Source organism: Leptopilina heterotoma, unplaced genomic scaffold (assembly GCF_015476425.1).
Source record: "Leptopilina heterotoma isolate Lh14 unplaced genomic scaffold, ASM1547642v1 Lhet_246, whole genome shotgun sequence".
NCBI lineage: Eukaryota > Metazoa > Arthropoda > Insecta > Hymenoptera > Figitidae > Leptopilina > Leptopilina heterotoma.
In genome coordinates this window covers 51753-67519 of record NW_025110962.1, presented here as the reverse complement: position 1 = coordinate 67519, position 15767 = coordinate 51753, and the positions used below count along the sequence as shown (strand labels likewise).

Sequence of the window (15767 nt, the reverse complement as noted above, 5' to 3'; positions counted from 1 at the left end):
AATACTGAAGGTATTTTAGGGGTTTTTGGGGTCGCTGATTACGAATCTGAAGTCAGATTTTTAAAACTCAAAATGGCGGATTCAATATGGAGGATGACATATATAAAATTTGATCGAATTGGCCTGAAATTTATTACCTGGGGGTTTTTTCGGTCGCTGATTACGAATCTGATGTTAGTTTTTTATAATTCAAAATGGCGGATCCAATATGGCGGATAATATATATATAAAAATTGATCGAATTGTCTTGAAATTTGTTACCTGGGGGTTTTTTCGGTCGCTAATTACGAATCTGATGTCAGTTTTTTGAAATTCCAATTTGCGGATTCAAAATTGATATATTTCAAAAATGTATACAAATAAATAAAAGATAGTATTAATTACTTACTTAACAGCTGCTATATATTTTCTTAAGAATAAACACATACACTTTCAAATACAAATGTTTAAACTATAATTTTTTAAATAGACATATTTTCTCATCCGTATTACAAATGTCAAAGCATATCAGAAAGTGTCTACTATTTGTTTTTTTGAATATACTTTTCGTTGATAAATTCTCTTTTTCTTAAATAACAGCATAGAACTGACATCAAATTCGTAATCAGCGACCGAAAAAACCCCCAGGTAACAAATTTCAAAACAATTCGATCAATTTATATATATGACATCTGCCATATTAAATCCGTCATTTTGAATTTTGAAAATCTGACCTCAGATTCGTAATTAGCGACCATAAAAACCCCCGAATAATGACTTCTAAGCCAATTTGATCAATTTTTATATATATATATATTATCCGCCATATTGGATCCGCCATTTTGAATTATAAAAAACTAACATCAGATTCGTAATCAGCGACCGAAAAAACCCCCAGGTAATAAATTTCAGGCCAATTCGATCAAATTTTATATATGTCATCCTCCATATTGAATCCGCCATTTTGAGTTTTAAAAATCTGACTTCAGATTCGTAATCCGCTGATTACCCTAAAAACCCCTAAAATACCTTCAGTTATCAAAAAAAATTATGTTTAATTTGTTTTAAACGAGGCCGAGGTGAGAAAAAGTATGACATTTATAACCTTATTTATTCAAAACCAAATAATTTTTAATTATTTTGAACCATAGGTACGAATAAGTTGACTCAAAATCTACTAGGAAAAATACTTTCTGAATGAAAAACGACTTGCAAACTTGCGCAGTATTGGATAATATTGATTGTTTACTGAAACTTCTGACTTCCACGTAAAATTTTAAGGTTATAAAATTTTTTTTAACGCTTCTGTTTATTTTTCCCGTAATCCGTAGGCACTAATCTATACTCTCGAAAAAGATTTATCCTTTTATGTTGTTTCTGCTCAGAGTTTTACGATTTTGACACAAAAATGAGCAAAATCACCCACTGTGGGCCGTCGGAGGAGCTATCCTTTCTTAAAAAAGACATGGAGTGGAAAGGTCGAATGTATCGAAAAGTATCGAAGTAAAGAATGGGCAATGAGAATGTAAAATCTTAATAGAAGGGTGTTTTTAAAATTGTTTGTACATGTGAAGGTGGCGCTGCAGTCGTATGTTATTTAAAAAGAGCGCGAATATATAAATTTTATTTTTGTTAAGAGAAAGTACACATAATAAATCTTATTTTGCATTGTCAAAAAAACGTCAACATTTCAAATATAAATAAGCAAATTATTAACTGAAAAAATTTGAATATTATTATTAATGAAATAATGGACTTGGACAATGGACATATAAAAACTAGCACCGTAGACGGCCGCTTGCGGCCGTCGGAGGAGCTAGTAATAACATAAGAAAAAGAATAACAAATTGTCAAAAACGATATTTAAAAAAATTTATAATTGTCAAAGATAAAAATTTAAAATGTAATTTAATGCTATAAAAAAGGAATAAAAGGTGGAAATAACAAAAAGAATTATAGAACAGAAGACATAACAAAAAAATTAGTAGAATAGCCAAAATAACAAAAAAAGTAAGAATATCAAATTGACTAATCAGAAATTTAAATAAATTTATAAATCGCAAATTCAACAATTAAAAAAAAATTTATTGTACAAAAAACAAATAAAAGTAAAAATAACAAAAAGAATAATAGAATAGAAGAAATAACAAAAGAGTAGTAGAACAGTAGAAATAACAAAAAATGTAAGAATAACAAATTGACAATTAAGAAATTTATACAAATTTACTTAAATATCAAATTGAAAAATGTGAAATACGATTTTATGTTATAGAGAAAAGAAATAAACGTGGAAATAACAAAAGAAAAGTAGAATAGCAGAAGTAGAAAAAAAGTAAGAATATTAAATTGACAAATAAGAAATTTACAAAAATTTACAAATTGTCAATTCATAAATTAGAAATAAAATTTTTATTATAGAAAAATAAATAAAGGTAGAAATAACAAAAAAATAGTAGAACAGTAGAAAAATAAAAAAAATGAGAATAACAAATGATTGAGGAATTAGAAACTTAAACAAATTTTTGAAATGCAAATTCAAAAATTATAATTACAATTTTTATGGCAGAAAAAAAATTAAGTAGAAATAACAAAAGCATAGTAGAACAAAAGAAATAAAATAGAACAGTAAAAATAACAATAAAAGGAAAAATAACTTACTGAAAAATAATAAATTTAGAAAAATTAATAAATTGCAAAATCGAAAATTAGAAATAAAATTTTATTGTAGAAAAAACATAAATGTAGAAATACTAAACCAAACTGTAGAAATAAAAAAAAGTCATCAGTTTAAAAAAAACGACAAGTAAGAAAATAAAAAAAAACATACATTACAATGTAAAGATGCTAAAATAAAATTTTATTGTAGAAAAATAAATAAAAGTAGAAATAATAAAAAAATAGTAGAATAGAAAAAAATAACAAAAGAATACCTAGTAGTATAGTAGGAAAAGCAAAAAAGTAACAATATTAAATTGACAATTAGAAATTTACAGAAATTTATAAATTGTCAATTCATAAATTAGAAATACAATTATTGTAGAGAAATATATAAAGTAGAAATAAAAAAATAAAAATAGTAGGACAGTAGAAAAATCAAAAAGTGAAAATAATAAATAATTGACAAATAAGAAATTTAAAAAACTTTTGGAAATTGCAAATTCATAAATTATAAATACTATTTGTATTGTAGAAAAAACAAAATTAAGTAGAAATAACAAAAGAATAGTAGAACAAAAAAAATAAAGTAGAACAGTAGAAATAACAAAAAAAGGAAAAATAACAAACTGACAAGTAATAAAAAATTTTATAAATTGCAAATTGGAAAATTAGAAGTAAAATTTTATTGTAGAAAAAAAAGATAAATGTAGAAATACTTAACCCAACTGTAGAAATAAAAAAAAATCATTAAAAAAAAAACGACAAATAAGAAAATACAAAAAACCATACATTACAATGTATAGAAGATAAAATAAAATTTTATTTTAGAAAAATAAATAAAAGTAGAAATAACAAAAGAATAGTAGAACAGAAAAAAATAACAAAATAATAGTATTATAGTAGGAAAAGCAATAAAGTAAAAATATTAAATTGATAATTAGAAATTTTATAGTTTATAAATTGCAAATTTATAAATCAGATTTAAAATTTTTAATGGACTGAAATTTATCTACATTGCTGCTGGGATGTTGCTAAACATAAGAATAAGATTAATTTTTAATAACTATTCTAAAAAAATTGTATTTTAACTTTTCAGTCGTAGCAGCCACAGCCGACGCTAACAGAAGATCAAGATTTGTGGAATCGGAAAAAAACTTTTAAATTTAATTTCTGTAGGATTTAATTTTTGTGTGGAAATATTTTTTATTTGTTACAAAAAAAACGGAAGATATGTTAAAAAAATTGTGATTGAGAAATATAAACGTTCCAAATTTATTTATTTTTCTGCTTTTTCAAAAGAAGAACAGGATATTTTATAAAAATTGTAATTATAAAATAGAAAGTCTTCAAATTTTTTTTTTATAAATTTCTAAATTTAATTTATAATAATTTCGTTAAAAATTGTGATTAAAAACTGAAGTTAAATAAATTTTTCTATTGAAAGAAACTAAAAATTTTTCTATCCAAAAAATATTGTTGAAAAATCAACATTATGAAAATTTCTTACTTTTATTTTATAAAAATTTTTTAAATTTCTCAGTTTTATAATTTGTATAATAAACATGAAAAAATTGTGATTCTCAGATCTAAAAACTTTATAGTTTTGATATGTGATTTAATGTGTTTGAAAAAAGGAATTACAAAAGCATACACAAAAAAAACTAACACGAAAATGAAAATCTGTCTTCATTTTCACTTTGACAAAATTTCTTTTTTCACTTTCATGGCTTTTTTCAATTTTATTATCACTTTGACAAAATTTCTTTTTTCACTTTAATGGCTTTTTTCAATTTTATTCTTACTTTGAAAGTAAAAAAAAAAATAAGAATAAAATTTGGGCAGGAGTGAAAGTGAAAATAAATTTGTGGACTTAGTAAAAAAGAAATTGTACGGAACTTCAAAAATAAATTTCCCTTTTCAGTAATAAATCGCCATTTATTAACGTAACAAAAAAAGATATAAATTCTCTTACAAACTATTTTTATTTTTTTTTAGTAATTTTTCCATTTTGAAACAAATGTTGAAAATAATTCTCAAGGACTCGCATTGTCAGTCGTTGAAGATGGTCGATTGTAACCACTTCGAGGTTCGCGAGTTAAATTCGGTAAATTAATTGCACTTCTAATTATACTCGTCCTTTGACGACGTGAATTTTGAATATCCGAATCCTCATCGTCCGTTGATGTTCCAGCTTTGGAAAGAACAATTCTCCTCTTCTTTTTACTCATTGGCGTTGGTGGTCTTGTTTTAATTTTTGGCGAATCAGTCTCCCTCTGATCTGTATCGCTTCTTATTGGAATTTGTCCGGAATTTTCTGCATTATTCGCCATCAATTCGGACGATTGTTCTTGATTTGATGAAATACTGACAATTGTTGTTCTCGATATGTTTCTTCGAATTCTCTCCGCACGACGTTCCTCTCTTCGAACTAAATTGTCATCACTCAATGTTCTTTTTCTTGGACGTTTGGGTCGTCGTTTTTTCATTCGTAAATTATCGACTGATCCCAAAATTCTCGTGACTGCTGCATTTTCCGTTGATACTGTATCGAGTCTGTCCAGCGATTGTGCAAGTCGGGGCATTTGCACTGCTTCCTCATAACTTGGTGGGCCGATAAGTTCCATTGGATGGATTCTTGGTTCTGATGATTGGCCTCTTAATTCTTCCTCGAGACGCTGATTCCTGTTGATAATTTTTTTATTTTTACTTTTTGATGATAACAAAAATTTTATATTGATAAATTTTAATTTCAAGCTGATGATGATGATAATAATAAAAAATAAAAAATACTGATTCGACCGCACTAGTTCAACACTGCTCTCTAAAATTGAATCATCAAAAATTTATTAATTTCAATTAGTGACTGACTTTTTGCTTTTGAATTAGTAAATTTTACTAATAAATAGTCATTTCTACCAATTTAGTAAATTTTACTAATAAATGGTAATTTCTACTAATTTAGTAAATTTTACTAATAATAATAGTAATTTCTACTAAGTTATTAGTAAAATTTACTAAGTCAGTCACTAATTCAAGATAGTAAAATTTTTACTAATTTAGATTTAGAGAGTAGTATCAATAAATATTTTCTTTTATAGATATTAAACCATAAGATAAGTACTTTCTTGCTTGGTAATAAGTACTACTTTAAAAAAAATTTAGTAATTTAATTTATTAGAGAAAACTAGCAACAATTTGCGCACTAACTTCTTACTTACTTTTTTAAATAAAAATAGTAATTTTTAAAATAGTAGAACTTAAAAATTTTTAATTCAAATTTTTTTTCATAAAAATAAAATATGAATTGGAATATAGTTTTAATACTATTATAACTATAATAATCAAATATTCAGAGACAGGGAATTCAGAGGAATGTCAGGGATTTTTATTAAAAGTATACTGGAAAAAATTAAATATTTAGAATTCATAGGGAAATTCTAAATTTTTGTGTCTTTTTTGTTTCTCTCATAAACTATGAAATTACCTCGAATTCAAATACAAAACCTTAAATTTTTTCTATTTCTGACAATAATTTCTTTTCAAATAACTTAATTCTTAAAGAATATTGCAAAAACAAGTAGTCACTTTTAAAACGTTTAAAACACCAAAGTATTTTAAAATAAGATGTTTCTTTTTACAGTGAACTATCATAAAATTATTGCAAATTATTCAATGAATAATTTTACTTTAAATATTTTTACTGAAAAGAGTTGCGTTTACAATTTTCACAAATAGATGAACTTCAAAAGGTTTTAATTTAAAATTTTTTAAAATTTCAATTTTTAATCAATTTAATTAGAAATTTAAAAGAAGAAGAGTTTTAGTTAAAAACACTAAAAAAATGAATTTTGGAGAAGTTGCATAAACTCAATTATTTTTAAAAGTATATTGAAATCTTTTGCAGAAATTCAATTATGTTTAAAATTTTTTTTAAATTCTCGTAAAAAAATATCAATTATCTTTAAAAAAATAAAATTTCATTGGAATTCAATTATTTACCAAGTTTTTAATACATTTTTTCGCAATAATTGAATTATTTTCATAAATAATAATATTCTCTTTAGGAATTCAATTATTTTCAAAAGTAATCAAATTCTTTACAGAAATTCAATTTTGTTTAAAAATTCAAAAAAAAAAAAAAATCTCGACAAAATTTAAATTATTTTCAAAAATTTTAACGAAATTCTTGGCAAAATTTCAATTATTTTTCAAAATTTTAACAAAACTCATGTCAAAATTTCAATTATTCTCCAAAATCTTCATCAGCTCAATGATTTTCAATATCTACTATTTTAATAAAATTATCTGAAAAAATTCATCAATTATTTAAAAAACAATTTAATAAAATTCTACGCAAACATTTAATTATATTAATAATTAATGTGGATTCTTGACAAAAACAATCTTAAACATCTTTACTATAATTTAATTATATTTTCATCAATAATAAAAATTTCACAGAAATTCAAATATTTACAAATTTTTCCGCAGTAATTCAATTATTTTCATAAATAATTTAATTTGTTATAGGGATTCAATTATTTTCATAAATAATTAAATTTGTTACAGGGATTCAATTATTTTCATAAATAATGAAATTCTTTTTAGGAATTCAATTATTTTCATAAATAATAAATCTCTCGTTGCAGAATTTCAATTATTTTAATGATCATTAAATTATTCAATTATTTTGTTTTTCAATTTTAATCGAATTTCACGAAAAATGTAATTATTGTTAAAAATTTTATTCAAATTCGCGAAAAGAATTCAATTATTTAAAAATTTCATGATAAAATTCTTTATAAGAATTAAATTTTAAGAAACAATCGTTTATTCAACAATTATTTATTTTTGTATTAAAATAATTGAATTCTCGTAGATTTTTCCAATGAAAATTTATTTAAAAATGAATTTCAGTTGAAATTTTAGATTACAATTCAATATTTTTTCATACTTTTTAACAATTATGTAGAATTAATTTTTTTTTAAAATGTTTAATTGAATTTTTTAAAAATTATTTAAAGTTTTTATTTTCTAATAACATATTTAATTGAAGAATTTACGAATAATCGAAATTTCGTAAAATTGGATTCTAAACAAATAGTATTAAAAATTCTAAAAAAAACTGTTTGAAAAATTATTAAAAATAATTAATTTAGAAGAAATATTTTAGTTAAAAATTCTTGAAAATAATAATTGAATTAAAATAATAATGATTTTGAATAATATTAAAATTAAAGAAATTCGTAAATAAATTTAACAGAACATTTTTTTTAGTTCAATTTTTTCCTTTATATTCTAAAAATTCCAAAATTTTCAAATTTCATTTACAATTAAAATTTGTAATTGACAAATAGAATTTATAAACATTTTTTCCTCTATTTTTAAAAAACTTTGAATTTTATTAAAATAATTGCAATTAAGAAATAGAAATGTTGTAAATTATTTCCTTGTGAAAATTAATAATTTTCCAATATTTTTTATAAATAAGAAGGAGAAAAATTTACATAATTTAGATCAGTCAAATGAAATTTAAAATTTTCTAATTTCTAATATTATTTCATCGAAATAAATAAAATCTCAAAGTGAGAAAAAAATTGCGCTTAACAATTATTTTTACATTTTATTTCCAATATATAAATATGCAAAATTTACAAAAAAAAGGAATTTTTGTTTATATTTGAAATTCTTTTAAACTAAAAGATGAATTTAATCTTTCTTCGATTGAAATTATTCCTCTCAAATTGAAACAAATTTATACTAGAAAGAAGATTTTTAAGTTATTTTTTGTTTTTCTGAACGCAGCTTCAAACTGTTTAAAAAGTGACATTCAATAGAAAATATAAAATAGGAAAATCCTCTCAATTAGAAAGGAAAAATTTAGTGCCCATATGTAAGAGAAAAAAATGCTGCAAACGAAAAGGAATCGTCTAAAATTGAAAATAGTTTTTTTTTTATAGTGTTTATAATCATGATAAAATACCTGTTTATTTTCGATGTGTCAAACTATATTTAAAAAAAAATAACAAAATCATACACAAAAACTAACTTCACACTGCGGATAGAAAGAATGAATGAATAAAAAACAGAATTATCAAATTATTATAGTTAATTAATAATTTAAATAAATAAATTTCTTTAAAAAAAAGCCTTTTTTACCTTCTTTGAAGTAGTCTCAATCTTTCCCTAGCTTCAGCTCTCTCCAATATTTGACGTTCATTTCGTGCAATTCTTTTCGTTTTCATCGCATGCTTTACGGACATAATTGTTCCACCGGCAACAATTAGTGTCAAAATACTAATTACCACTAGACCCCAGGTCTTATTTTTCGGATTATACGGCTGAGAAGCGAACCATTGATCATAGCAGCCACTTTCCCATGTGTAGCCCGAAACATTCATTGGACTTTGACAAATTAAAAAACCCATATCAGTCTTTACTGGCGATTGCATCAGGAACGTGTAAATCGGATGCAATTGATAGCAATCACACCTCCAAGGATTGTCCTCCAGATGAATCACCTTTAGTTCTGGATTGTTAGCGAAAATTAACGGATTCGGACCTTCCGTTAAACGATTACCTAAAAAACAAAAATTGTAAAAGAAATTGATTTTTTACAATTTTATTAACGAATAATAATAATAATAATAATAATAATAATAATAATAATAATAATAATAATAATAATAATAATAATAATAATAATAATAATAATAATAATAATAATAATAATAATAATAATAATAATAATAATAATTAATTTTATGGTGCGATTCTGTAACTTCAATTTGATTGTCGATTCGATTTTGACTTTGAATTTCGATTTTCACCTTCACCTTCACCTTCACCTTCACCTTCACCTTCACCTTCACCTTCACCTTCACCTTCACCTTCACCTTCACCTTCACCTTCACCTTCACCTTCACCTTCACCTTCACCTTCACCTTCACCTTCACCTTCACCTTCACCTTCACCTTCACCTTCACCTTCACCTTCACCTTCACCTTCACCTTCACCTTCACCTTCACTTTAAACTTTCACCCTCACTCTCACCTTCACCTTCACTTTCACTTTAAACTTTTACTTTGTAAGTCAAAATGAAGGTCAAAGTTAAAGAAAAAGTAAAATTAAAAAAGTGTAAGTAACAATGAAAGTGGAAATCAAAGTTAAAGTCCATAACTCCATATCGAATAGAAAATCAAAGTCAAATTACAAAAATCACACCCTTGAATAAAATCAACAATTAATTACCAGAAACATCAATTTTGACAATTTCGGGTAAACCTTTAAACATAAGAGCCGTGAGTTGCACCAATCGATTGCGTTTCAATTCCAAAATTCTCAATGTCATTGATTCAAGACGAACAATTGTCTCAATAATATTGTCACTTAAATTAAGTGTTCTCAGTTTTGGCATATTTATCAATGAATCGCTAAAAATTTCACTAATTAAATTCGACGATAAATCCACAGTTACCGCTGATGTTGTTAGATTGCCAATAATTTTAATATTATTCGATGATAAATTAAGAACACTCAAAATCATACTGTCCCGAAATATTGACCAGTGAATAAATTCCAATTGATTGTTGGATAAATCGAGAATACGTAAATTTAATAAACCACTGAATGAACTTTTATTTAGATGGGAAATTCGATTATTGTCGAGATAAAGATGAGTGAGTGGACGATTTTTGGCGAAAATACGATCGGGAAGAATGTGAATTCCATTGTGCGAGAGTTGAACGTGAGTGAGGGATGGTAATTCGTGAATTCCTGGTCGATCCAAATTGCAATTTGTGACATCTAATCGTTTTAGTTTTTTGTGACGTAGTGCCTCTCGTCTGAAATGTAAAAAGGAAGGGAACAAAATGTTTATTTTTTACACTTGTAATAAATAAGGTTCAAAATTTCTGAAACGTGCCACCACTAATAATTCTTCAATGAAGATATTTTTATATTTTATATCAATAATTTTATTGTATTTTCGTATGAATATATGACCCCAAAGTTGATTTTGCAAAATTTTTATTTTTCTAAGGGGAGGGTAAATCTATATTTACAACTATATGAAGAAAATATTTTAAATATTTAATAAAATTATTTTAATATAGTAATTTTTGAGAGGAATTCAATGGCCATCAAAAAATTGGTCAGAAAATATTTTGACCCTATTTGAATTTTTATTTTTTCTAAAAATTTATAGGTTTTGAAATCTATACGTAATTCTGGTGTTATTTTAACACCTGACGATATACTCTGAAGCCTTTTTAACATGTCTCCAATAGGACTTCTATAAGAAAACTAAATTTTTATTGTTTTTTATTTCAAAGTCTTAGAAGTTATTTAAATTTAGTTAAATATTTTTTGACTTCAGTTTTGTATATGATAAAAATGTTCAAAGTTTGTCTTCAATTTTACGTTAAAATTACTTCGCGATGATTAATGATATTTTTTTACATTAAAAATAGCTTAAATAAAATTTTAATGCACATTAAAATAAAATTGAGAGTCTAATGTTTAATTTACCCATATATATTATTTATAAAAAGGAGAAAAATTATTGCTATTATAAATAATCCAATTTTATATGCTTGACCCAGTAAACATTCAATTTCATTTCCGAAGCCTTGTTTTTTTTTATTATGTAATTGAATATACAAGTAAGTTTAATATAATATTTTGATGATAATATAAAATTACTGTATAATATTTGAATATTTTACTCAAACAAATTTTAAAATAAAAAAAAGTGGAAGTGTAAATTAATTAGAGCGAAATCTAAAGTGAAATTGGAACTGAAAATTAATTAAGGTGAAATCAAAAGTAAAAGTGGAAGTGAAAATTAATTACCTAAGGTAAAATCAAAAGTGAATGTGGAAGTGAAAATTAATTAAGGTGAATGTGGAAGTGAAAGTGAAAATTAATTAAAGTGAAAGTGGAAGTGAAAATTAATTATGGTGAAAGTGGAAGTGAAAATTAATTTTGGTGAAAGTGAAAAAAAAGGAAAAATTAATTAAGGTGAAAGTGAAACTGAAAATTAATTTAGGTGAAAGTGAAAGTGAAGTTACATAATCGACCCCCAAGAGATTATCCTCATGAAAATGTTATTTTGCAAATAACTTAATCATTTTTATAAACAAATTATATAAACAATTACACTTTAGGCGCAGTTATGCCTAAAAGAAATTAATTTTTTTTATAAATTTACTGCAGCTTGTTGCAATTTAACTTTTTTAATGAAACTGATGTTTTGCGATAATTTTTTTTAATTATTTAAACAATTTTAATAAACAATAGCATTTTAGGGACATTTTTTGATAGAAATAAATCGAATTTTTATAATTTAGTTTTTTTCTAAGCCGCTAAGAGATTATCATCGAAAATAAATTATTTTTTAAATAAATTTATCATTTTTATAAACAAATTGAATATACAATTATATTCATCAAACATTTTTAGTAAAAAATTAATCGTCTGTCTTATAAAATAAGATTAAATTATACAGTTAATTTCTTCTAATGAAAACGAAGTTTTTCTTCAATTTATCTTATTTTTACAAATAAATAACATTAACAATTAAATTTGATGAAAATATTTTAATAAAAGAGTTAAACGTTTTTAGAACTTGTTTAAATAAAGCTTGCTAAATTTCTTTTCAAGATTTATTTTATTTCTGCTCAAAAATGTCTCTACAATGCAATTGTTTATTAAAATTGTTTAAATAACTAAGAAAAATTATCGCAAAACATCAGTTTCATTAAAAAAAAAATTAGATTGCAATAAGCTGAAGTAAATTAATAAAAAAAATTTCTTTTATACATAACTTTGCCTAAAGTGTAATTGTTTATAAAAATGATAAAGTTATTTAGAAAATAACATTTTGATAAGAATAAATTTTAGGCGATTTAGGAGTTTCTCCTCAATCGCCTAGAATTTATCTAGAATTGTAAAAAATTTTACTCATTTGTGCCAAAAAATATTCTTACAGTGCAATTGTTTGTTACAATTGTTTAAATAATTAAGAAAAATTATTGCAAAATATAAATTTCATTAAAAAAAAGTTTAATCGCAATTAGCTGAAGTAAATTTATAAAACAACTAATTATTTTTAGTCATATCTTTGCCTAGAGTATAATTGTTTATTTAATTTGTTTATAACAATTTGTAAGCTTAAAAACAATTTTTTTACTACTTACACACCCCCAGACATAAGATGTGTGCAACATTGAGTAAGTAAAAAAATTTGTTGATTAAAATATATTAAAAAGTTTAAAAAATCATTCTTTTTACAATTACATTAACATTAAACATTTATAAAACAAAATTTAAAAAATCGACTTTCACTGATCTTTTTAGAATTTAGTTCTGAGTTGGAGAAATAAAACAAAAATTTAATTTGGTTAAAAATTGTGGTCTAAAAGTTAATTTGAACCAAATTTTATCTTTTTATCCCACTATGGAGCGCAGCGAGCGTGGTCACAAAAATATTAATAACTTTTGACCTAATGCAATATACTAACTTTTCTTTTTTTTAAATACTCATAATAAAACAGGGAATCATAATTGACCAGAAAAAATACGAAATTAGGCGGAGAAGTTTATTTTATTTCTATTTGTTTATAATAATTGTTGCTATTTTAAACAAATTATGAACAAAATCTAACAAATATTTTTTGTTCGAAAGTTTGATTATTGTATATTACTCCTACCAAATTTTTATTAAAAACCATCAAATAGAAATGTGAAAAAATTTTCAATAATGTGCGTAAAAATTGTTTAAACAAATAACTCTTAAAAAATTAAAATTTTGAAAAATGAACTTTGGGGTCTTATTTTGGTAGGAAAATACTATAAAATTATTGATATTTATAAAAAAATCTTTATTGAAAAATTAGTGTGACGCTTTAGAAATTTTGAGCCATAAATAAATTAATGTCTTTTAATTACCTGGTACTGAACGTCAATTGTTTATTGTCCCTCAAAATTAATTCGACAAGATTTGGAATATTTCTGAAAGTGTCAGAACGCAGGAAATTCAAATTACAATAGGAAAGATTTAACCAGACGAGACTTTCACTCACTGGATGGTCAATAATTGTTATTGGATTTTCTGCCAAACTTAACATTTTTAAATTTTTAACTCCATTCAGATAATTGCTGCCGAATTCTTTGAATTCTGAAAAATACAAAAAAAAAGATTCTCTAAGTATTATTTTCGAAAATTAATTTTTTTCCCCAATTTCTTGATGATATTTTTTTTTATTTTTAATTATATTTATTTTTTATTAATAATTAAACATTATTTCTTTTTTTTACATTGAGGGGAACATGTGGTCCAACCTTGACTATGTAATTTTTTTTTCTCAATTTCTTGATGGTCAGTTTTTTATTTATAATTATGTTTATTTTTTATTAATAATTAAACATTATTATTTCTTTTTTTTACATTGAGGGGAACATGTGGTCCAACCTTGACTATGTTCCACTATTTATTTATTTTATAAATTTTCATTTCACGTACCACAATGACTAGCATCGAGAACTTGAAGATTTGGTACCTCCAGTCCAGTGAGATTTGATATTGGATTATTGGATAAATGCAAAACTTTTAATGAGCCCAGTTGACCTAATGAGGCAATTGCACTGGGTACTAAAATATTATTTCCATTTAAACGTAATCTGTGTAGTTTCTGCAGTCCTTCTAAATTATCAGGCAATGAAGTCAGTTTATTTTCTTCTAAATTTAATTCCTCTAATTCTTTCAAACGATTTATATCGTCTGAAATTTCTGTTAAATTATTTCGCGAAACGTCCAATTCTTCTACCTGTTGAGGAATAAAAAAATTAATTTAAATAAATTTATGTTAATTTTATTTAATTTTCATAAACAATTTATTTACATATAAACAATGTATTTGAAAAAAGAGTATATTTTTAGGTAAACAAATTAAATACACAAATAAATAAGTTAAACAAGTAAATAAATAAATTAAATACCCAAATACCGTTAAGTATTTTAAGAATAGGAAATAAAAATTCTTAAATAAAGAAATTAATTTAATACGTAAATAATCTTATTTTTATTTTATTTATTTATTGATGGGACAAAAACGTAAATATGCTACATGAAGTAAATACGTAAACAAATAAAGCAATTACGTAAATAAATAAGATTTATAAAAATATTTTTAATTGAAATTGAAAAAATTGAAATAATTTATTTTAATTTTGATTTAATTGTTAGCGAATAAAAAATTAATATTTCTAATAAAAAATACGTCAATAAATAAAATAAAAAATATAGTTTGATGACGAAACAGTACTGACTTACCAGATGACTCAAATTTACAGGGAATTCTGTCAACTGATGAGCAGAACAAGTAATTATTCGTGGTTTTTGATCCAAGTGGCACAAACAATTTTCAGGACACAATTTATCAGCGTTTATTAATAAAACTAAAAATAATAGATACAAGAGAAGGGATATTTTTCTAATTCCATAAGTTGATAATCCCTTTGGCAGTAATTCCATTTTCTTCTAATAGAGATTAACACCTCTTTGGAAAATTTTTTCCCACTAAATATCACTTCCAACATAACAATATTTGATAATCATTTTTTTTTTCTTTCGAATTTAATTTTGCATCGATTGAAAATAAGAGAGTAGGATATTTAACATGTTTCACGAAAAAGAAATGAAAGGAACGACTACTTTTTACTATTCTTATTCTTAATAAACTGGAAATTCAATTCAATGGGAGCGGTTTTGTCTCTAGAGAGCAGAAACTTACTGACTTATCTTTGATAACAAACGCGGGCACGTTGTTTAACAAGATAACTAGTTATCTGATGAATACGTTTTCGTATAACGGAAGACCTATGACGTTTTGTCATTTTTAAGTCGGCGGGAAATCGGAATTTATTTACTTATTAGTTGACGTTGACACGTGGTGAAAATATTTCTATTCTGAAAAAAAAGATTTTGAATAATAAAAGATTTTTTTGTTAATTGAATGTTGGAATTTATAACTAATAATTGAAAGTGGCTTTGTAATAAAAATATTTCTGGTAATTAAAAAAAAATATTTCTAGAAGTCATTTCATTACATTTCAACTAAAGTCGTTGA

At 24.0% G+C, this 15767-nt stretch overlaps 1 protein-coding gene across 1 annotated transcript; it reads right to left on the bottom strand.

Moving 5' to 3' along the window:
* Positions 1-4551: 4551 nt before the first annotated feature.
* LOC122503147 (leucine-rich repeat-containing protein 15-like) lies at positions 4552-15414 on the bottom strand. The gene is made up of 6 exons (XM_043613590.1): positions 14972-15414; positions 14162-14465; positions 13588-13816; positions 9889-10481; positions 8797-9217; positions 4552-5319 (listed from the first exon to the last, which is right to left on the bottom strand). Exons 1-6 carry the CDS (start codon positions 15170-15172, stop codon positions 4671-4673), a joined length of 2397 nt encoding a protein of 798 aa, XP_043469525.1. The 5' UTR covers positions 15173-15414; the 3' UTR covers positions 4552-4670.
* Positions 15415-15767: the final 353 nt, after the last annotated feature.